Here is a 25,422-nt window from a genome sequence, read left to right as displayed (position 1 = left end):
CTACCTGCTGTGGGTCTTGGCACTCAGATCCTTTAAGAAAGCTGTCGTGCCTTCTCCTCTGGCATTGAAGGACACTGTGCAGACAGGACATGGGATCTCCAAAGCCCTCTGAAGGAGGAGCCCCTTGGTTTGCTCAGGAACATCTCCCACCACAAAGTAGTAAATGGATTCAATCTGCAAGACAATAGTACCCACGGTTTATCTCCCTGACATACCCTAGCCTTGTATGGGACTCCCTGGCAGTATGCTTTCTACAAAACTGCCTTTGCTCCTGGGGGGGGCGGCAAGAATAGCGGCACTGCTCCTTGTGAGGACGTTTGGGGACCAAAATCAGGAAGTGAGATATTCAAGGCCTGCTGCCTTCCACGGTGTTTGACCTCCCTGCCACTAACAAGTTCTGTGAACTTGGGCAAGTGACGTAAGTTTGGTTTCTTCACTTATAAAAAGGGAGGTAATGCAGTGTACCTCATGACTGAGTTTAAACAAGAGGACTTGCACTTATGCATGCATGTATCTCAGAAAGTTAAAACCCAGAGAGAGCTGGGAATCCCTATCATCTACACCTACCCCTTAAAACCCCCTAATTGACTGTTTCCACAAAAAACTGGGGAAGAATCCCAAAAAAATGCATTGGGTTTGAAGGGATAAATAGATGTCACCATCCCCTTAGGGCTCATGAGCCTTTCTCTACTCTAATCACAAACCCCTGCTAGCTGAAGGTAAACAGTCAGGTACCTCAGTTCAACCTCAAACCTGGGACTTAAACCCACCTGACGCAGAAAGAAGAGGACTTACGGTCAGCTGGGCCACCCTGTCTGCAGCAGCTAGGGCCGACTGTGCCCAAAGGGGCAGTGGGAGCAGGGTGGCAGAGGGCCCCTGCTGGGAGGGAGGCCATGGCCACAGTGGGAGCTGAGAGCAACCTACTCCAGCGACAACCTTCCTTCCATGGGGCTCGAAAAGGCCCACCTCACCTCCGTGACTCTTTCTCTCAGGCCTTTCAAACCCGCTCCCCGATTTTAAAAAGGACTGAATGGGAAGTAAAAACTGAGCAATGTTGTATATCTCTTTTGGCCAGTTGCCAAGAGACAAAAAATACTGAGAGAAGGAAGAAATGGTGCTCTCTACATTCCTTATCAGGCAACTAATATTCTCCCAGCAAATGCATTCTCCTTCCCTTCTCCCCCCGCGTTACACAGTAGCTTGTGCGAGAGGCGTTCAGTAGGCTTCCCTGCACTGCACTGTTAGTGCTCCAGCTGGGTCGGGGCCCAAGCTTAGCACGGGGACTGGTTCACCCTCACATAAGGATCTAAAGTCACACGTGGCCCAAGAGAGGAGATCAGACACAGGGAGTATTTTGTAAGATTTGTTAGTTCAATGGGGAGATGAGTGAGGACAAACATCTCTAGGTGGTCTGTCGGCGGCTTCTGACACCATGCATCTCTGTTGCACGTCACGCAAACTCAGCTTCTCTGCTCTGGCAATGACCCAAGAGTCTGAAATCCTTGTGCAGAAACGTCTTTCCCTTGAGATTTCATCAAGCTAAAAATTGCTGTAGCCAGCAGTGAGCCAGGATTTCCTTTCCTTCACTCAGTCTCCAGGGTTATTCACTATTCATTAAGTTCATTTCTCAGCTGCTTAATTGCCTGTGTTTTCGGTTATCCGTGCTACGGATTTCCTGGGACATGCTCTACAATGAGACCACCTATCTCACCCCCAACCCCTCCTGCTCACTGCCTCCCTGCCTCTCCTTTCCACTCACATAATGACACTGAGAAAAAAGGAGAGGAAAGTAAATATGCCACCTAGCCCCACCCCCCACCAACTGGCAAAATGCCTTTTAAAGTGACGTGGCTGTGGGGTCATCTGCTCTTTGCAATGATAAGTCAACATGAATTCTTTTATTCAATGCTCACAGAAGTCCTGTGGAAAAGGAATTCTTGTTATCACACCTAGTTTACAGATGAAGAAACGAAGGACTGGACAGGTTAATTGACCTGGTCTTTCAGCTAGTAAGTCCAGCTGCCTGACCCTATGAGCTTCTGCCTTTGCTTTCAACCACTTCATTTGGTCAGCTCATCATAGCAAGGCTGGTCACCTCTTAGAAACAGATGTGAGGGGCGCCTGGGTGGCTCAGTGGGTGTAGTGTCTGCCTTCGGCTCAGGTCATGATCCCGGGGTCCTGGGATCGAGTCTCACATGGGGCTCCCTGCTCGGCGGGAAGTCTGCTTCTCCCTGTCTTTCCCCTTGGCTTATGCTCTCTCTCGTGCTCTCTCTCACTCTCTCTGTCTCAAATAAATAAATAAAATCTTTAGGAAGGAAGGGAGGAAGGGAGGGAGGAAGGGAAGGAGGGAGGGAGGGAGGGAGGGAGGGAGGGACGTGAGTCCCAGAACTGTGCGAGCAAGATCCTGGGACAGGAAGGTGGCCAGAGACAGGCACTCTTTTCACTCCCTTGGCTCTCACACCATCCAAGGCTCCTAGCCCCTGATATCAACGTCCCTGACTAAAACCTGGGTGAGGTTGTATGGGCTCAAGGGAACTGTCCTCAGTGGAACCCTCTCCCCTGGCCCAGGAGCTCAGTACCTCTGAGTAACTCAGTAGCTCAGTACCTCTAAGTACCTCAGTAGCTCAGTAGCTCAGGGCAGGGGCCGAGCCTGAGGATTAGCAGGAGCAGCTGGGGCCAGGAGCAGCTTTCTCACTGACCAGCATTTCCCTAAACGCTAATTTGTACTGAATTTGATAACACAAGATATAAACAGTATTTGGGATTCCATTCGGCTATTGTACTGGGAATCAAAAACTCTTGCCACTTTACACTACATAAAAGAGGGTAGGGCGTTTCTGTTTCCCCTTGAAATGCCTTATTCTGTCTGGGTCATTAGCTCTGCAGTGTCCACGGCAGCCTGCATTCCGCCCAGCCAAAGAGGCCTTGACGTCTTCTCAGACACAGATCTGGGGGAAAAGAAGAACCAGACTGGCAGTGGCTGCTTCCGCCCTGACTATCCGCGGCTGTAGCCTGTCAGAAGCCTCGGGCCATCAAAATCTCCACTCTGCAAGAATCAAAGTCAAATGAAAGGCACCCACAACAGCAGTGAGAGGTCTAGCAAAATTCTGTCTTGGTCTTCATAAAACTTTGACTGTTTCAACAGTTTTGACCAACTCCAGACTGTGGATCTGACTTCCAGATCTTCCCTGTACCTGTGGCAGCCCTTTCCTTATTCGGCCCTTTCTGATTTTCTGATCTCCAACCTCCCCCCACACACACACGGTGGTGACTGCCCTCTTGATGTTAATCCAGCTCAGTTCTCCAATCCCTCCTTAACACCCTTAACACCACCACCAACTTTCTGGCCTGCCAGGTTTCGGGGTCCCTGTCTCCACCCACTATCCCCACCAGAGTCCTACAAGGCTCAGCAAATCCACCTGCCTGGTCCCATGCAGACTACCACCCTTCAATTAAAAAAACTCAAGTCTGTTCCATGGTGTGGGGAATGGGAACTTCTTGGACCCACATCCAGCCCCAACTTCAAGAATATCAACACTACTTCTTTCCCATTCCTTCAACGTTCAACATTTATCGAGCCCTTGCCAGGCACTGCCATTTCTAGGGACACAAAGGTGAAAAGATCTGATGCCTGGCTGAACCACTGCCATGCTTGTGATTAGCATGGCCAGCCCTTCAGTTTACTGTCCAGTGGTGAAGGTTTCTGATGGACTCACATAGGTCTGGCTCTAATTCACCCATTTACTCTCCCAGTGAAGAGGTTATTTTTTTTTAAAGTAAACAAATGTGTGCCGACCAGCCGGATGGAAGAGAGGCTGAGATACCACAAAGAGAAACACAGGTACCCTTTGGGCAGGTAGCCTTCTGCTGAAAGCACAAGTAAAACCCCCTCAGTTAGCCTTCTCAGGTAGGTGGGAATCAGGGCTTTGGATGACCAGCCTTCTCTTCCCAAATAACCTCTCCCATCTTGGATCAGCAGGCCTTCCAGGGCCTCCTGGCACAACACCCCTCCTAATTAAGGCCAGGGAAGCTCCAACTTCCCAAAGAAGCACCCTAGGACCAGAGGATACTGCAGAGCAGAAACCCAGGCCTGGACGGCATACCTGGGCTCTGAGGACAATGCCAGACATTGCCTCAGTATCCCACAGGCTGCCCTTCCAATGAGCCAGGCCCTTTTGCACAGGATCCAACAGGATACTTCATCCATCAATAGTGCTCTCCATGTGCTGCCATCAGAGCTGGGACTCAAGCAGACCCCACACTGCCTGGCTCCTCTGGAGTTAAAGGCTCACCCTCAGTCACCCCTGCCTGTTCAGTCTCTGGCCTGACTATGGGTACAAAGCCCAGCTCTGAAAGAGGCCAGTAACCTCTGAGCATCCGCCTTACCCTTACCAAGCACATCAGTTAGCCCTTCCTCTTCATGTGGATTGGATACAAAAGCCCAACTTCCATGTTAATCTTTGAACATAAAACAATAGCCACTCTCTTGGTTTTTCTCAGGACTCACTCATGGGAGATGCTAACCTGAAGCAGGTTATCATCAGTAGCAAAAGTCTGGGTATCTAGATTTACTGTTCAAAAGTTTCTTAAGCTTTATATCTTTTCTATTTATAGAAAAAACCAGTTATGTGAATCAATTTGAAATTCAGTGGGGTGGGCATGAGGCACAGAGCAGAGGGGCAGCCCATTAGGGGAAGCCATTCCTCTCCCCATCCCCACACCTCACAAAACATAGAGCATGGCATTTTTATATAGGAGGCAGTTGCAGTTAGTAGAAGTTTCCTAGGGACCACATCCAGATATAAGCTCTAGGAGGGAGGATAGAGTGGTCTGAGTATGTTTTATATTTGCCATACTCCACAGTCTCTTCTCAAGAATTTTTAAGTAGCATTTGATAATCAGTGCCTATTAACCTCTTTCTGGGTTTCTCCTCTTCTATAGGACTTGCCTGGAACTCACTAAATTGTTCCACATTTCCTGGGCTGGGGATGAATCCAAGAAAGGAGAAGCACAAACCAAAGGAAAGTAAAACAGAAAAATCAAAGGTCACTGGGAAATCTTCAAGTCATGGCAGGTCGCCAGAGTCAGCTATGACCAATGTAGCTAGGTGAACAAAGAAACAGAACACCTGAGAGTGAGTGTGTGTGTGTGTGTGTGTGTACATGCAGGCATGCACGCGCACACACACACACACACTCATCCAAGAGCCTGTGTAATGTTCCATTTCTTGAATGCTTATTATAGTGCCCAGACAATTGAAATTTTACAGATGTTAAAACAAACTTGAAAGGCCAAAGAACAAAGTAGCTTCTATTTTGTTCTTTAATGGGAACCATTTGTTCCTCTGGCTTCGAAAGGATAAACAATGCATTTCCAATTTTAAACTATTTTCCTCAGTATCAATAAACAGTCTGGTGACCACTGAGGGCTATCCTTTCAAGGCGCCAGCACATGGCCTCCTTGCCCAAGAAAGGACTTCTTAATGTAGCAGAGTAAAGCTCGAAATCTACAGAATCATAGGAGTCCAGAGCAGAGGAAGCAATTAAGTGGTAATTAATATCAATCCATAAGTATTAGTTCAGTATCTGTATCCCAAAGGAAAGCAGATCTATCCCTACCTGGGAAGCTGAGGCTGGCCAAAGAACCCCATCTGCCCAGAGTCCTTCCCCACTAGCTTGCCACTCCCTTCAAGTCCCATCCGTATGATCACTCACAAAAACACACACCCTTATGGCTAAAAGAACATAAACCACCACCATTTCAGCACTTCTTTCAGGTAAAGCTTTATGTCCAAAAGGTCCTATCAAAAAGCACATGTGGGGCGCCTGGGTGGCTCAGTTGGTTAAGTGACTGCCTTCGGCTCAGGTCATGATCCTGGAGTCCCGGGATCGAGTCCCACGTCAGGCTCCCTGCTCAGCAGGGAGTCTGCCTCTCTCTCTGACCCTCCCCCCTCTCATGTGCTCTCTCTCATTCTCTCTCTCTCAAATAAATAAATAAAATCTTAAAAAAAAAAAAAACATGTGAATGCATTAATATTCAAAAATGGATGATGCATCTATGTAGATATACTTCACCTTGGAAAGCACATAACAGATCCATTTGTGAAGAAGAGGAACTGGGAGAGATTCAGAACATAGATGTGGGGAATCCCTATTTCCTCAACCTCGGGGTTCTATGAAGAGTCTCCCAACCTCTCTCCCTCATAAGAGATGGACTGATTTATCTAATTGTCAGGAGCACAAGAGCAGAACTAAAATATGAGAGATGCACAACTATGCCGAATTCCCTGTCCTTTCTCACTGCTCAGTGGCTGTGAGCAGCACGTGGCCCTGCTGGCACTGGCTAAATGGGGCTTGACCCTGTGCCCTAATCACCCAGAGGGAGCCCCGCCAGGCTCAGGGGGCAGGGTTAGGGAGTCTCATTTTGGTTTCTCCAGCTCTGCCATCACCAAAGCTGCTATTTTGATCCCCACTTGGGGCCCGTCACCTATTTCTCAAGTGGTTCCAAATTCAGAGGTGAAGAGGACTGAGACTTTCAGGACTCCCCAGTGCCAGTGATGGGGTCTCTGTGGGATGCTGCTGGGAGGACCCAGGTCAGCTGAAAGGCAGTATGGGGGTACTGGGTGTAGAGAAAGAAACTGGAAGCCACCAGTGTGACCTGGGGCCCGCCATGGATGCACACTTACCGTTTTGTCGTTCCCAGCTTCCAGCAGAGCGTCCAGGCAGCTAGCCTGGCTCACAGCCAGCTCAAAAGGCAGTTTCTCAACCCAACTGATGGCAGCGGCTATGGACTGCTCGGTCACAGGAACAGCATTTTCCTGCCATTTCACAGGCCGCTGGGAAACCCTGAAAAGAATCCCACGGGGCTGTCACTGGGCAGTGGGCAACCTAGCTGTCAGCCCTCAGTCTCAGAGCTGCAAGCGACAAGCTACTTAACATCACCAGAGCTGAAGGAGAGAAAACAGTTCCTGGCCCTCTAAAAGTTACCAATACATTGGGCGAGCTGTTTAAGATCAGTCTCCAAAGCACCCTTACCTTCCATAAGCTGTACTGACTAGGAAAGACAATGCATACAGGAGAATTAAACAATCTCAAAAATGTAAACATTAACGGCTGCATTAAAATTATTGAGGGAATTATTTTCATAAACAGGCAGGTTTATATACAACTATCTTCCACTAATAGTAAATTTATAAGGATTCACAGCAGTAAGATTTGTAAATCAGCGACAATTTTAACAGTCGAAAATTTTATTTCTAATTCTTTTAAGACATTGTTTTCATTGTTCCAAATTCCCATCAGTTCCCTCTTCTGGATCAAAAACAGTATTGAGTTCAGCAAAGTATTAGTTTTTAAATCCTGGGAACATGTGATTAAACCATGTAGTGTGGACTTAGAAAGAAAGCAGTGATGGAATCCCCCCAAGAAAGAATAGCCATTTGAATCTCTTTATCTCTGTGTTTATAATTGAACAAATTATATAAATCATATATGCATTCACAATTATAAGAATTCTATGAGTCAAGGACTAATGAACCAGCCTGAGCTGTCCCTCATAAACCACCCTGAGACAGAAGCTGCCGCACACCTGTGTCACCTCTATGTGGCCCCTCTGGTAGAAATGTGGCTGAGTGGCCTAAATGCTATAGCGTAGGTTTCCAAAAAAGCTAAAGTGTTGCAGACTTAAGACTTGATTCCTTCAGTAATATATCTATGACAGAAATAAAAATCTGGGATAGAACACAATTAGGCAACATCCCCAAAGATGTCATCTGTTTAGCTGAAGATATTTTCTTCAAAAGAAAAACTCAATTAGGTAGATGCCTCCTTCATCCAGATTTTTCCTGTCAGGGAGGTACAGCCACTGTTCCACATGAAAAGTTGGCCTTAGAGCCCAAATTCTCTTGAATCCAAGAATCTGTAAATAATTGATTGTGAAAACTCTGAAATATAGGAAATTCTATAAAGCCGGCCACCTGCTGTTCTATTAAGGGGGTCAACTTACAATGGGGTCACAAGCTCAGTCTGAAAAAAACAGTGATAGCTGTGACAAGGCTGAATTCATTATTCAGGCTAAAATCTAAAATGACCAAAGAGATTTGTATGGCCTTAAGTATATATTCAGTGTAATTCCTATTCTTATATTTTGATCTTGCCATGAATTGAAGAAAAGTGTGTTTCTAAATGTCTTCTAATTTCAAAACTAAGATGCCACATGCAAAACAGATATAAGTTTTCACTGTGGGTCTTCTGCTGGAATTACACATTCTAGGAAATGACAAGATAATACCTCCTCCCTCCCCGAAGATATGTTACTTAACTCTAAATAAATGAAAACTACTTATGAAGTTTCACTGAAATATTCCCTTCCAAAGGGAACTCACCGTATGATATTAAACTTGGCTATATGAGCCACCTGCTCCTGGAGGACCATTGTTAGAGCATCTTGGCACAGATTAAGCTCCTCCTCCAGCATGCCACCAAAATCCAGCACTATGGTGATGCACTGTTCCAAGACGACACCAAAAATCTGCCGGCTTCTGCTGGTGAGCCAGTCCATCCGCTGCTTGTAACTCTCCACAGCTTGTGTTAAATGTTCCACAAACTGATAGATCAGTTCTGATTTAGCTGTCAACTTAATGAAAATCAAAGCAGAAAAAAAAAAGAAACAGAACAAAAACACACCAACATACATCATCTGAACTATCGTGCAGCCAGGAACAATGGGGCCCACTGAGTCATGGCCTCTGCTATCAAGAACTGGGCATCAGGGGCACCTGGGTGGTTCAGTCGGTTAAGCGTCTGCCTTCGGCTCAGGTCATGATCCCAGGGTCCTGGGATTGACTCCTACATCGGGCTCCCTGCTCAGCAGAGAGCCTGCTTCTCCCTCTCCCTCTGCTGCTGCTCTGCCTACTTGTGCTCTCTCTCTCTCTCTGTCAAATAAATAAAATCTTTAAAAAAAAAAAAAAAAGAATATTAAGAACTGGGCATTAATAACAATTTTGTAGATGATCCTCTAAACCCCACATAATCCACGAGGAAGTGTCCCAATATTTCAACTAAAAAAACCTTTGGATGATTCCCCACAGAAGAAATGATGATGTGATCTTTTCAAAATACAGCACTCTTTTTTAAAAAACATGTGTTTCTAAATTACATTTTATCTTTATAATTATAGAATTACCTTCACCAGCAAATGTTCAGGGGACATTTTAAGGAATTACGTAGAAGAAAAGAACTTTTAAAGGAATTAGGTAGAAGAGAGAGCAAAGGCAGATGAGAAAAAATAAGTCTCACTAAAGTTTTCCTAAGGACAACATGCCAAAAATATTTCTGAAAATGCTTCTAGACATGCCAGCACATCTGCCTGGCTTCTTCTAAGTGATGCCACCCCATTAACTCACCCTCCTGCTCATAACCTGTGCCCTGTATTCTCTTGTCTCTCAGGCCAAGCTCCCCGGTACCTGGATCACTTGATCACTCATAGCTGCCACCAACACCTCTAGAGGCTGTCCCCAAAAGGTGACAGAGGCTTGCAGGCAATTTCTCATATACACAAATAAACCATCAGTCACACAGATCAAGCACAACTGTGCAAGGCATCTCAGGGTGTAGGGAGGCAAGAGACAGAAAAGGAGTAAGAAAATAATGTGCCCTCTTCTGTGAAGAATCAAAGTTTGAAAGATCTGGTACTTATTTTTAACTTTAACAACCCTTAGAACACCCCCTAAATACCTAAACTGTCAAGGAAAATGTGTTTTCTGAACACACCACGTAACTCCACATTTTCATGCCTTGGTTCGTGCTGTTCCCTCTGACTTAAAATGCTTTCCTTCTCTATCCCCTACGTCTCTTCAGCTTATTCCTCAAGCTCCAGCACCAATTCCTATTGCTTTCCATGGCTGCTAAAGGCAAAATTCCTAAATCTCTCACCAGTATCCACAGCACTTATTAAACTTTCTACCACAGTACAGAAACCAGGGAGGGACCATGTCGCAGGGCCTGTGGAGGTGATCAAATGGCAAAGATGGATGTTTTCAATAGTTCTGTACTGATTTCCATGTAGTTCAGATAAAAAATATATTGAGCAGAGGGGAAAGATGGCAGAGGAATAGGGGACCCTATTTCAACTGGTCCCCGAATTGAGCTGGATATCTACCAGACCACTCTGAGCACCCACGAAACCAGCCTCAGATGTAAGAAGATCTGGATCTCTACAAACAGAATATCGCAGGCAGTTGGTTTTGAGGTACGAAGCGGAGAGACGTGATTCTGCGGGCAGATATGGGAGGATAAATGGCAGCGGGAGGGTGCCTGGCCGTGGGGATCCTACACCATCGGTGAGCGACAGCCTCCTGCACTGGGGACGGGGCACAGACTCGCAGACCGTAGCGGCGGGGAAAGGACTTTAGGGCAGCCCCCGGAGTGGAAAACCAGACCGGCAGGGTCACATGCACATGAACCACAGCCCCCCAGACAGAAACCCGGAGCGACGGCCGCGTGCACTCAAACTGCAGCCTCCGAGACAGAAACCCGGTGCGCCAGGGTCGCGCCGGTGAACTGCAGTCCCCGGGACAGAACCTCAAGCGGCAGAGTCATGTGCGCATGCAAACTGGGAGTGGCTGGCGGTTTTAGAAGCACAAAGGGCAGAGACGTGCTCCGACCCGGAGGCAGGACTGGGAGCACTGCGGAAGGGCGCACAACCCAGGACGCTGCAGTTTATAGCAGCACGGACAGAAACGGAGACGGTGTGGCCTGGAGGGCGCACTGAAGAACAGACTGAGGTCTCTCTGCTCTGAGGCACAGGGTTGGAAACGGTCACTTCTGCTCTGACTCGCGGAAGAGACGCAGAAAGCCGCCAGATAAAGCCACCAGAGAACAAAAGCCCCAAACACTGATTCCCACTGAGCCCATCCCCTGCCACAGGGGCGCAGGGCAACTCTGCCCAAACAGGGTTGCCTGAGTAACAGCGCGGCAGGCCTCTCCCGCAGAAGACAGGCTGGGAAAACAAGAGGCCAGCAACCCTAAGGTCCCAAGAAAACAGGTGCATCTTGCTTGGGTTCTGGTCAATAATTTGGACTCTATACATTCCCTCAAACACCCCTCAACAGAATGACTAGGAGGAAGAGCCCCCAAAAAGAAAAGACTCAGAGATTATGACTTATGCTGCAGATTTTCAAATGGATGCAGATATAACCAAGATGTCGGAGATGGAATTCAGGCTAGCAATTGTGAAGACAATGGCTAGAATGGAGAAATCAATTAATGGCAACACAGGGTCTCTAAGGGCAGAAATAAAAGGTGAATTGGCAGAACTTAAAAATGCTATCAATGAGATCCAATCCAATCTAAATAATCTAACAGCTAGGGTAACCAAGACAGAAGAGAGAATAAGCGATCTGGAAGACAATATAATAGATAAAAAGGGAAAAGAGGAGGCCAGGGAAAAACAACTCAGAGTCCATGAAAATAGAATCAGAGAAATAACTGACACCGTGAGGCGTTCCAATGTCAGAATCATTGGAATCCCAGAGGGAGTGGAGAGAGAGAGAGGGCTAGAAGATGTATTTGAGCAAATCGTAGCTGAGAACTTCCCTAATCTGGGGAATGAAACAAACATTAGAGTCCTAGAGGCAGAGAGGACCCCTCCTAAGATCAAGGAAAACAGGCCAACGCCCGGCATGTAATAGTAAAACTTGCAAATCTTAGAGCCAAGGAAACCATCTTAAGGGCAGTTAGGGGGAAAAGATTCCTTACGTATAGAGGGAGGAACATCAGAATAACGTCAGACCTATCTACAGAGACCTGGCAAGCCAGAAAGGCCTGGCAAGACATATTCAGGGTACTAAATGAGAAGAACATGCAGCCAAGAATACTTCATCTGGCAAGGCTTTCATTTAGAATGGATGGAGAGATGCAGAGCTTCCACGACGGGCAGAAGTTGAAAGGATATGTGACCACTAAGCCGGCCCTGCAAGAAATATTAAGGGGCATTCTATAAAAGGAGAAAGACCCCAAGAGTGATCTACAACAAAAATTTACAGGGACAATCTATAAAAACAACGTCTTCACAGGCAACATGATGACAATTAATTCATATCTTTCAATAATCACTCTCAACGTGAATGGCCTAAACGCTCCCATAAAACGGCACAGGGTTGCAGATTGGATAAAAAGACAGGACCCATCCATATGCTGTCTATAAGAGACTCATTTTGAACCTAAAGATACATCCAGACTGAAAGTGAAGGGATGGAGATCCATCTTCCATGCCAGCAGACCTCAAAAGAAAGCTGGGGTAGCAATTCTTATATCAGACAAATTAGATTTTAAACTAAAGTCTGTAATAAGAGACACAGAAGGACACTATATCATTCTTAAAGGGTCTATCCAACAAGAAGATCTAACATTTGTAAATATCTATGCCCCCAACATGGGAGCAGCCATCTACATAAGCCAACGGTTAACCGAAATAAAGAGTCATATTGATAACAATACGTTAATTGTAGGAGACCTCAGTACTCCACTCTCAGCAATGGACAGATCATCTAAGCAGAAAATCAACAAGGAAACAAGAGCTTTGAATGATACATTGGACCACATGGACCTCAGAAATATTTACAGAACATTCCACCCTAAAACAACAGAATACTCATTCTTCTCGAACGCACATGGAACTTTCTCCAGAATAGACCATATACTGGGTCACAAATCAGGTCTCACCCGATACCAAAAGATTGAGATTATTCCCTGCATATTCTCAGACCACAATGCTCTAAAACTGGAACTCAATCACAAGAAAAAATTTGGCAGAAATTCAAACACTTGGAAGCTAAAGACCACTCTGCTCAAGAATGTTTGGGTCAACCAAGAAATCAAAGAAGAACTTCAACAATTCATGGAAATCAATGAGAACGAAAACACATCGGTCCAAAACCTATGGGATACTGCAAAGGCGGTCCTAAGGGGTACATACATAGCCATCCAAGCCTCACTCAAAAAAATAGAAAAATCCCAAATTCACCAACTAACTCTACACCTTAAAGAACTAGAGAAAAAGCAACAAACGACGCCTAAGCCATGCATTAGAAGAGAAATAATTAAAATTAGAGCAGAAATTAATGAATTAGAAACCAGAAACACAGTAGATCAGATCAATGAAACTGGAAGTTGGTTCTTTGAAAGAATTAACAACATTGATAAACCACTGGCCAGACTTATCCAAAAGAAAAGAGAAAGGACCCAAATTAATAAAATTATGAATGAAAGGGGACAGATCACGACTAACACCAAGGAAATAGAAACAATTATTAGAAATTATTATCAACAACTATATGCCAATAAACCGAGCAATCTGGATGAAATGGAGGCCTTCCTGGAAACCTATAAGCTGCCAAGACTGAAACAGGAAGAAATTGGCAACCTGAATAGGCCAATAATCACTAATGAGATTGAAGCAGTGATCAAAAACCTCCCAAAAAACAAGAGTCCAGGGCCTGATGGATTCCCTGGGGAATTCTACCAAACATTCAAAGAAGAATTAATATCTATTCTACTGAAGCTGTTTCAAAAAATAGAAACAGAAGGAAAACTTCCAAACTCATTGTATGAGACCAGCATTACCTTAATCCCCAAACCAGGCAAAGACCCCATCAAAAAGGAGAATTTCAGACTGGTAACCCTGATGAATATGGATTCCAAAATCCTCAACAAAATCCTAGCTAATAGGATCCAACAATACATTAAAAGGATCATCCACCACGACCAAGTGGGATTTATCCCTGGGATGCAAGGGTGGTTCAACATTCGCAAATCAATCAATGTGATAGAACACATTAATAAGAGGAGGGAGAAGAACCATATGGTCCTCTCAATTGATGCAGAAAAAGCATTCGACAAAATACAACATCCTTTCCTGATTAAAACTCTCCAGAGTATAGGGATAGAGGGAACATTCCTCAAGCTCATAAAATCCATCTATGAAAAACCCACAGCGAATATCATCCTCAATGGGGAAAAGCTGAGAGCCTTTCCCTTAAGATCAGGAACACATCAAGGGTGCCCACTCTCACCACTGTTGTTCAACATAGTACTAGAAGTCCTAGCAACAGCAATCAGACAACAAAAAGAAATAAAAGGTATTCAAATTGGCAAAGAAGAAGTCAAACTCTCTCTTTTCACAGATGACATGATACTTTACGTGGAAAACCCAAAAGACTCCACCCCCAAATAACTAGAACTCGTACAGCAATTCAGTAATGTGGCAGGATACAAAATCAATGCACAGAAATCTGTTGCTTTCTTATACACTAACAACGCACTGTAGAAAGAGAAATTAAAGAAACGATTCCATTTACAATAGCACCAAAACCATAAGATACCTCGGAATAAACCTAACCAAAGAGGTAAAGGATCTATACTCTAGGAACTACAGAACACTCATGAAAGAGAGGCCCCTGGGTGGCTCAGTCGGTTAAGTGTCTGCCTTTGGCTCAGGTCATGATCCCAGGGTCCTGGGATTGAGCCCCACATCAGGCTCCCTGCTCGGCAGGAAGCCTGCTTCTCCCTCTCGCACTCCCCCTGCTTGTGTTCCCTCTCTCGCTGTGTCTCTCTCTGTCAAATAAATAAATAAAAATCTTTAAAAAAAAAAAAAAAAGAACACTCATGAAAGAAATTGAAGAAGACACAAAAAGATGGAAAAATATTCCATGCTCATGGATCAGAAGAATAAACATTGTTAAAATGTCTATGCTAGGATCGAGCCCCACATCGGGCTCTCTGCTCAGCGGGAAGCCTGCTTCTCCTTCTCCCACTCCCCCTACTTGTGTTCCCTCTCTCGCTGTGTCTCTCTCTGTCAAATAAATAAATAAAATCTTAAAAAAAAAAAAAAACTCTATGCTATCCAGAGCAATCTATACCTTCAATGCCATCCCGATCAAAATTCCAATGACATGTTTCAAAGTGCTGGAACAAACAATCCTAAAATTTCTATGGAATCAGAAAAGACCCCGAATCGCCAAGATGTTGAAAAAGAAAAACAAAGCTGGGGGCATCACGTTGCCCGATTTCAAGCTATATTACAAAGCTGTGATCACCAAGACAGCATGGTACTGGCACAAAAACAGACATACAGACCAATGGAACAGAATAGAGAACCCAGATATGGACCCTCAACTCTATGGTCAAATAATCTTCGACAAAGCAGGAAAAAAACATGCAATGGAAAAAAGACAGTCTCTTCAATAAATGGTGCTGGGAAAACTGGACAGCCACATGCAGAAGAATGAAACTCGACCATTCTCTAACACCATTCACAAAGATAAACTCAAAGTGGATGAAGACCTCAGTGTGAGACAGGAATCCATCAAAATCCTAGAGGAGAACATAGGCAGCAACCTCTTTGACATCGGCCACAGCAACTTCTTTCAAGATACATCTCTAAAAGCTAGTGAAACAAAAGCAAAAATGAACTTTTGGGACTTCATCAAGATAAAAAGCTTCTGCACAGCAAAGGAAACAGTCAACAAAACTAAGAGGCAACCCACAGAATGGGAGAAGATATTTGCAAAGGACACTACAGATAAAGGGCTGGTATCCAAAATCTATAAAGAACTTCTCAAACTCAACACCCAAAAAACAAATAATCAAGTCAAAAAGTGGACCGAAGAGATGAACAGACACTTCTCTGAAGAAGACATACAAATGGCTAACAGACACATGAAAAAATGTTCATCGTCATTAGCCATCAGGGAAATCCAAATCAAAACCACACTGAGATGCCACCTTACACCAGTTAGAATGGCAAAAATGGACAGGGAAGGAAACAACAAATGTTGGAGAGGTTGTGGAGAAAGGGGAACCCTCTTACACTGTTGGTGGGAATGCAAGTTGGTACAGCCACTTTGGAAAACAGTGTGGAGGTTCCTCAAAAATTTAAAAATAGAGCTACCTTATGACCCAGCAATTGCACTACTGGGTATTTACCCCAAAGCCACAGATGTAGTGAAAAGAAGGGCTATATGCACCCCAGTGTTCATAGCAGCAATGTCCGCACTAGCCAAACTGTGGAAAGAGCCGAGATGCCCTTCAACAGATGAATGGATAAAGAAGATGTGGTCCATATATACAATGGAATATTACTCAGCCATCAGAAAGGATGAATACCCAACTTTTACATCAACATGGATGGGACTAGAGGAGATAATGCTAAGGGAAATAAGTCAAGCAGAGAAAGTCAATTATCATATGGTTTCACTTATTTATGGAACATAAGGAATAGCATGGAGGACATTAGGAGAAGGAAGGGAAAAATGGGCGGGGGGAATTGGAGGGAGAGATGAACCATGAGAGACTGTGGACCTGAGAAACAAAGAGGGTTTTAGAGGGGAGGGGGGAAGGGGGATTGGTTAGCCTGGTGATGGGTATTAAGGAGGGCACGTACTGCATGGAGCACTGGGTGTTATACGAAAACAATGGATCGTGGATCACTACATCAAAAACTAATAATGTATTGTATGGTGACTAACATAACATAATAAAATTAAAAAATATATATATATTGAGCACACCAAACTCAAGATTCTATGGATATTATTGCTTAGAACCAGGCTAAGTTTAAAAAGTAATTTAAACTTTTTTTAAGATTTGAATTTTTAAGTCATCTCTACACCCAACGTGGGGCTTGAACTTACAACTCTGAGATCAAGAGTCGCATGCTCTACCAACTAAGCCAACCAGGCACTCCTAAACTTTTTCAATATTTAGAAGTAACAGTCCAGGTGGTACATAGATGTGCACTGACACAAACAAATATCCATAAAGTGATTTGATGGGACATGCATCTTTGTGAGCTCCCTGTGGTGGGCCAGGGTATATGCAGGGACAGACACCTTATGGGGGTACACGAGTCACGTACTGAATTGTCGGAATTCAGGACTCCAGTAACAGGTGCCGCTTGCTCTGTCCATGACTACATGTAAAAGTGGCCCTCTATTCCCAGGGCATTTGTCAGGTCAGCAGCTGCTCTTGCTTGTGTGCTAACCTTGGTCATACTACTCTTCTTCTTTATTTTCAAGGAAAAACAAGGTACTGATATGCAAAGGTTTTTACTTTCTGGTCAACAGCTTCATGCACTCATCTCTAACAGGTCAAGTGCTTCCCTTCCCAGGTCCTAAGCCGTAACTTTCAGCACTCTTCACACTGTCACAAGAAAGCCTCTAGCCCTGATAAGGCCTTGGATCCACATCCACTTCAATAGGAAGCAGTGTGCGCCTCTCCACATAGGCCACTCCCAGACCTAGAAGCATGTCATAGGGCCTGTCCATCAAGGGAACTCCGACTTACGACTTACGTTGTATACTCTGCCATCTTCGGGTCTGTAGAACTGTGGAAACAGGCCATCAGCATACCGGGAAGCCACAAGTCTCCCCAGAGAAGTCACATAATCTGCATTTTTATAAAGAAAAGTAGTCAAAATGGTGCATTATCAATGTTTATTTTTATTTCAAAATGTTCTTCTCTGACACCATTCAAATTATATCCCCAGTGACACCAAAAATCTATGATGCTTGGTATTCTGTCCTAAATGAGGTGTTTCTAGGTGCTATTATATAAGCTAACTATTTATGACATGCATAATCCTTTAATGCACAAATGCACGGAGAGGAAAAACAAGGTTTGTTTCTTGGTCTCCTGGTTCTTTTGTCCACAATGATTAAGGCAAAGGTCAAAAAGGCAATACGCAGTCTAAGCCCTAACAAATTAATAATTACATTAAATGTAAATGGCCTGAGTAAAACAATTAAAAGATAGTGATTGGCTTTCTCTGACTGACTTATTTCACTTAGCATTATACTCTCTAGCTCCATCCATGTCATTGTAAATGGCAAGATTTCATTCTTTTTTATGGCTGAATGCCATATGATTTCACTCATATGTAGAATTTAAGAAACAAGCAAAGAAAAAAAAAAGGAGAGACAAACCAAGAAACAGACTCTTAACCATAGAGAACAAACTGGTGATTATCTGAGGGTAGGTGGGTGGGGGAATGGGTGAAATAGGCAATGGGGATTAAGGACTGTACTTGTCATGATGAACACCGGGTGATGTATGGAATTATCAAATCACTATATTGTATATCTGAAACTAAGATAACACTGTACATTAACTATACTGGAATTAAAATAAATACCTAATAAATTTAAAAACAGAGAAAAAATTAGTGATTGCAAAGAGGATTTAAAATAATGACGCAACAATAGGGTATCTACAAGAAACTTGCCTCAAACATAAAGACATATATAAGCTAAGAGTGTAAGAATGAAAAAAGATACCATTTAAGTATTAAATAAAAAGAAAGCAGATTGACTATATTAATATCAGAAAAGTAAACTAAAGAGCAAAGACTATTACTAGGGATAGAGCAGAACATTATACAAATTTGTGTCAACCCACCAGGAAGACATAGCAATCCTAAATGTGTATGCACAAAAAAAGGACTGCAAATATCTTAAGCAAAAACTGATGGAACTGAAAGGAAAAAAAAGACAAACTCACAACTCTAATTGGAGATTTCAATACTGCTCTCTCAACAATTGATAGAATAATTAGACAAAAAGTCAGCAATGATACTCAACAACACCATCAACAAACAGGATTTAATTGACATTTATAGAAAAATCTACACAACAACAGAAGAATACACATTCTTTTACAAGCACAGAATATACACCAAGACAAGTCATATCCATGGCTATTAAAAAAAAAAAAAAAAACTCAAAAAATTTAAAAGAACTAAAACCAGAGTATGTTCTCTGCCCACAATGGAAACAAACTAGAAATCAGTAACAAAAAGATAAGAAGAAAATGTCCAAATTCTTGGAAACTAAACAACATGCTTCTGAAAAATCCATGGGTCAAAAAGGAAGTACAACAGAAATTTAAAAAATACTTTAAACTGAATGAAAATGATAATACAACCTATAAAAAATGTGAGGAACACAGCTTAAGCAATGCTTATATAAGAAGAAATGAAAAGTCACAAGTCAATAATCTAAGTTCTCATATGAAGAAAGTAAAAAAGAACAGCAAAACAAATCCAAAGTAAGCAGAAGGAAATACATGATAAACACCAAAACAGAAATCAAGAAAATTGAACACAGGAAGGCAATAAAGAAAATCAATTAAATAAAAAGCTGGTATGTTAATAAGATTAATAAAATTGACAAAAGTAAAAGGAGAGAAGACATGAATTACTGATACCAGGAATGAAACAGAAAAAAAAAGACCTTTCAGACATCAAAAGAATAATGGAATACTATAACCAACTCCACACACATATAGTACACAACTTAGATGAAATGAATGAATTCCACAAAAAACACAAACTACCACAACTTTCTTAATATGAAATAGATTATACCTAATAAGGAAATGAATTTATAATTAAAAACTTCTCAAACAGAAATCTCCAGGACTGGATAGGTTCTCTGGAGAACTCTACCAAACATATAAGAAATAATTAAAATTCGGGGAGATGAACCATGAGAGACGATGGACTCTGAAAAACAAACTGAGGGTTCTAGAGGGGAGGGGGGTGGGAGGATGGGTTAGCCTGGTGATGGGTATTAAAGAGGGCACGTTCTGCATGGAGTACTGGGTGTTATACGCAAACAATGAATCATGGAACACTACATCAAAAACTAATGATGTAATGTATGGTGATTAAATAACATAATAATAATAAAAAAGAAATAATTAAAATTCTACATATTTTCCAGAAAACAGAAGACAAGGGAACATTTCCCAACTCATTCTATGAAGCCAATATTACCCTGATACCAAAACCAGACAAAGGCAGTATAAAAAAAGAGAAAACCACAGACTAATATCATTTATGATTACATGTGCAAAAATGTATTAGCTATATTGGCTCAATATTCAAAAACCAATCAATATAATCAACCAAATTAACAGCCTAGGGAAGAAAAAAAATCACATGATCCTTTCAATTGACACAGAAAACTTCAATACCCATTCATGGTAAAATTTCTCAGCACATTAGGAATATAAGGGACCTTCCTCAACTTGATTTTTTTTAATTCTATAAAAAACTTACAGCTAACATTATAGTTAGTGGTAAAAGATTGAAACTTTCCCTGAAGATCTGATATGAGGTAAAGATGTCCACTCTCACCATTGCTGTTCAACATGGTACTGAAAGTTCTAGCCAGCCAGCACATGGTAAGACAAGGAAATACAAGGCATACACATCAAAAGGAAGAGTGAAAACTTTCCCTATCTGGAGAGGACATGATGGTCTACCAAGAAATCCCAAGGAATCAAAAGCAACAAAAAAATCCTTAGAACTAGTGAGTTCAATAAGGTCACAGGATAGAAGATCCTCATAAAAAAATTAGCCATATTTCTATATACTAGCAATGAACATGTGGAAACCAAAATTAAAAACACAAAAGCATTAACAATTGCTTAGAAAAACAAAATACAAAACATGTGCAAGACTTGTATATTGAAAATTACAACAGCTTATGAAATAAATCAAAGATGTAAATAGATGGAAAGGTATTCCATATTTATGGACTGGAAAACTCAACATAGTAAAGATGTCAATTCTACTTAAATTGATACACAGGTTTAATGCAATTTCAGTCAAAATCCCAGCAATATTTTTGTAGACACAGACATGGTTATTCTAAAATTTATATGAAAAGGCAAAGAAATTACATCTAAAACAATTTTGAAAAAGATTAAACTGCAGAAATCAGTCTGCCCATTTCAAGACATTACACAGTTATAGTAATCTAGACTTTATGGTATTGGTAGAGAGACAGACACACCGACAAATAAAACAAAATAGAGAATCCAGAAATAGCCCCATACAAGTACAACCACCTAATTTTTAACAAAAATGCAAAAGCAATTCAAAACAGAAAGGACAGTCTTTGATTTTATTATTTCATTTTTTTAAATTTTCATACAGCTGACATACAATGCTACATTGGTTTCAGGTGTACAACATAGTGATTCAACTTCTCAAAACAATATATGCTCCCCGTAAAGTGTAGCTACACTATGTCACTATACTTGGCTATATTCCCTTTGCTGTGCCTTTTATTCCTGTGATTTATTCATTCCATAACTGGAATCCTATGTCCTCCACTCCACCCCAACTCTGGCAACCAACATAGGTCCTCTGCATAGGTCTGACTCTGCTTTTTGTTTGTTTTCTTCATTTGCTTTGTTTTTTAGATTCCACATGAATAAAATCATATAGTATTTATCCTTCTCAGTCTGATTTATTTTACTTATCATAATACCCTCTAGGTCTATCCTTATTGTTGCAAATGATAAGATCTCATCCTTTTTATGGAGCCATAATAGTCCATTGTATATATATATACCACATCTTCCTTATCCATTAGTCTACCCATGGACGCTTAGGTTGCTTCCATACCTTGGCTATTGTAAATAATGCTGTAATAAACATAGGGGTGCAAATCTTTTCAAATTAGTGTTTTCCTTTTCTTGGAGTAAATACAGAGTAGTAGAATTACTGGATCATATGGTAGTTCTATTTTTAATTTTTTGAGGAACCTCCACATTGTTTTCTACAGTGGCTGCACCAGTTTTCATTCCCACCACCAGTGTACAAGGATTCCTTCTTCTGTACATCTTCACCAACATTTGTTATTTCTTGCATTTTTTACTTTAGCCATCCTGACAGGTGTGAAGTGATATCTCATTTGGTTTTGATTGGCATGTCCCTGATGATGAGTGATGTTGAGCAACTTTTCATGAGTCTATTGCCCATCTGGATGTCTTCTTTGGAAAAATGTCTATTCAGGTCCCCTGCCCATTTTTAAATCAGGTTGTTGTGTTTTTTTGGTGTTGAGTTGTGTACGCCCTTTATATACTTTGGATATATTATTTGCAAATACCTTCTCCCATTCAATAGGTGTCTCTTTGTTGATGATTTCCTTCACTGTACAAAAGCTTTTCATTTTGATTTTAAATAAAGGTGCTGGAGCAACTGGATATCCAGAATCCAAAAATGAAACTTATACAGAAAGTAACTCAAATTGATCATGGGCTAAATATAAGGTGTAAAACTATAAAACTTTTAGTAAAAATATAGGAGAAAGTCTTTGAGAATTAGCAAGATCCATATAAGAAAATAATAGATAAATCAATAAAGTCACCAAATTTAAAACTTTTGCTCTGAGAAACTCTCTTAAGAGGATGAAAAGGTGAGCTACAGACTAAGAAAATATATCTGCAAGCCACATACGTGACAAAGGACTCATATCTAGAATATATAATGAGCTCTCAAAACTCAACATTGAAAAAATTTAATTAGAAAATGATCAGAAGACATGAAGAAACATTCATTTTGCCAAAGATAATATACAGAATAGGCACATGAAAAGATGTTCAACAAAACTAGATATTAGGGAAATACAGACTAAAACCACAGCGAAATATCACTACACAACTATTAGAACAGCTAAAACTTTTAAATGGTGACAATACCAAATGCTGGTGATGATGTGGAGAAACTGTCTCTCTCATATATTACTGACGTGAATAATACAGCTACCCTGGAAAAGTTTAGCAGTTTCTTAACAAGACAAAATAAAACTAAACAAAACAAAAAATAAACACACACTTACCACACAGCAATTACATTCCTGAGCATTTATCCCAGAGAAAGGAAAACTTATGGTCATGCAAAAACCTATAAACAACTGCTCATAGCAGACTTATTTGTAATGGCCCCAAACTGGAAACTACCCAGATGTCTTTAATGGTGACTGGCTAAACAAACAGTGGTACATTCATATTCTGGAATACTACAGCAATAAAAAGAAACAAACCATTGCTATATGCAACAACTTGGATGAACCTCAAAGAAATAATACCAAATGAAAAAATGTCAATCTCAAAAGGTCACATACTACATGATTCCATTTATAAACATTCTCTACATGAGAAAATTAGAGATAGAAAAGAGACTGGTGATTCCCAGGAGTTAAGGATATTGGGGGTAGGGTATCTGTACGACTATAATGGGGTAGCACAAGGGAGATCTTTGTGGTGATAAACAGTTATGTATCTTGATTGTGGTGATGGTTACACAAATCTACACAAGTGGTAAAATTACACAGAATTATTCACATCAACGTCAAATTCCTGGATTTGATATTATACTCTAACTTTATAAGATATAACCATTATGAGAAACTCAGGGAAGGGTATTTGGGATCTGTCTATATTATCTTTGCAACTTCCTATAAAGCTATCATTATTTCAGGATAGAAAGTATCAACCAATGGGGCATCTGGGTGGCTCAGCTGGTTAGGTGTCTGACTCTTGATTTTGGCTCAGGTCATGATCTCAAGGTTGTGGGATCGAGCCCCGCATCGGGCTCTGCACTGGGTGTAGACTGCTTGGTATTCTCTGTCTCCCTCTCCCTTTGCCCCTCCCCTAGCATGGCACAAGTACACTCGCGCACTCTCTCTCTCTCCAAAAAAAAAAAGTATCAACCAATCATCCAAAAAAAAAAGGGTAAAATAAAAACAAAATCAGATAAACAAAAACTAAGAAAATCCATCCACTCGCAGGACCTGCACTACAAGAAATGCTTAAAAGAAATTTTTTAGAAACAAACACCAGATGGAACTGTAAGTCTTATAGGAAGGATGAATATTATAAATAGTAAATATGTGGATTGTAAAATGCTATTTTTTCCCACTCAGTTTCTTTATAAGACAAATGACTTTTTAAAGCAGTAATTATAACATTGGCTTGTAAGATTTATGATGTATATAAAATAAAATACATTAAAACAATAATACCAAGGACAGGAGTGGGGCTAAGTGGAGTTATACTGCTGCAAGATTCTTACATCTTACATGATGTAGTACAAAGCTAATTTTTAGCAGACTGTGACAAGGATATAATCACTAGAGCAACCACTGAAAACATAATGCAAAAAGGCATACCTAAAAAGCCTACTGAAGTTTAAATGGGATGAAATGAAATATTAAAAAATATTCAATTTACCCAAAAGAAGGTAGGAAATGAGAAACAGAGGAAAGACAAAGGTAAGACAAATAGTAAAATGGCATACCTAACTCTAACTGCATCAATTATTACATTAAATGTAGAGAACCAAACACTACAATTAAAAGACAGATTATGAGAATGGTTTAAAGAGGCACTCCTTAAATAGAGAGACTACAGATAGTTTGAAAGCAAAAGACTGAAAACATATGCCCCGTGCAAATGAAGGATAAGAAAGCTGTAGTGGTTGTATCAATATCAAAGTAAACGTCAAAACGAGGACTACCATCTGAGACAGAGATGGACATTTAATTCATCAGAAAGCTATGACAATCCTAAATGTGTATGTATTTAGCGTTTCAAACTACATGAATAAAACTGATAGAACTATAGGGAGAAATGGACAAAGCCACGAGGCAAAAAAATCTCTAAAGACACTGCACATCTCTATAATAGAATAAAACCAACCATCGTGAACTAATGAACATCTATAAATACGAACAACTGCAGAATACACATTCTTTTCAAGTGTACATGAAATGTGCACCAAGATACATGTTGGGACATAACACAAATATCAGCACATTTCAAAAGATGAAAGTGTTACAGGCTATGTTTTCTGACATAAATAACAGTAAATTATACAACAAAGTAAATTATATAACAAAGATTCCTTTAAAATCCTAAAATATTTATAAGGTAAACATTTCTCTTAAAAATGAATCAAAGAAAAAAGTCCCAAGAGAAAAAAATATTCTGAACTCAATGACAATGAAAATATTACCTATCAAGATTTGGATTCAGCTAAAGCAATGCTTAGAGGAATTTTAAATGACTATATGAGAAGAGAAGAAAGGCTTAAAATCAATTATCTAAGTTTCCACTTTAAGCTAGAAAAAGAAATGTAAATTAAACTCAAAGTAAGTCAAAGAAAATAATAAAGGTCGAAGCAGATATCAATGAAATAGAAAACAAAGAACAGGAAAAAAAAAAAAACCCAAAATTTGGTTCTTTGAAGAGTTATGATATACCCTGAAAAAGACTTACCAGGAAAGAAGTGAGAAAAAAAAAACACAAATTATATCTGAAATGAAAGAGGGAACATCTTTAGATTCTACAGGTATTAAAAAATGTTAAGGGAATATTATGAAACATGTTTTGTCAATACATTAGAAAACATTGATGAAATGGACAAATTCCTTGAAAAACATAACTTTGCAAAATTGGCATGATGAAACAGAAAATCTCTATGCCTATTATCAAACTTTTCCTACAAACACAACTCCAGGCTCAGGTAAGTTTCACTAGTGAATTCCATCAAACATTTAAAGAAGAAATAGTA

At 41.0% G+C, this 25,422-nt stretch overlaps 1 protein-coding gene across 1 annotated transcript in view; it reads right to left on the bottom strand.

The window, feature by feature from the left end:
- VWA3B (von Willebrand factor A domain containing 3B) overlaps window positions 1-25,422 on the bottom strand; it is a 211,482-nt gene that overhangs the window by 179,546 nt on the left and 6,514 nt on the right. Inside the window, exons 3-6 of the mRNA XM_045886208.2 lie at window positions 17,350-17,444; window positions 8,384-8,634; window positions 6,686-6,845; window positions 5-174 (exon numbers count right to left, since the gene is read on the bottom strand). Coding sequence (XP_045742164.1) covers window positions 5-174; window positions 6,686-6,845; window positions 8,384-8,634; window positions 17,350-17,444 — 676 coding nt within the window. The remainder of the gene's footprint in view (window positions 1-4; window positions 175-6,685; window positions 6,846-8,383; window positions 8,635-17,349; window positions 17,445-25,422) is intronic.

The sequence above is a fragment of the Mirounga angustirostris genome, unplaced genomic scaffold, assembly GCF_029215605.1.
Source record: "Mirounga angustirostris isolate CCGP_5_RB_7025 unplaced genomic scaffold, mMirAng1.0.hap1 SCAF_10, whole genome shotgun sequence".
In the NCBI taxonomy this organism is placed as follows: Eukaryota; Metazoa; Chordata; class Mammalia; order Carnivora; family Phocidae; genus Mirounga; species Mirounga angustirostris.
Note: the sequence above shows the minus strand (reverse complement) of the source record. Positions and strands in the feature narration are given on the sequence as shown.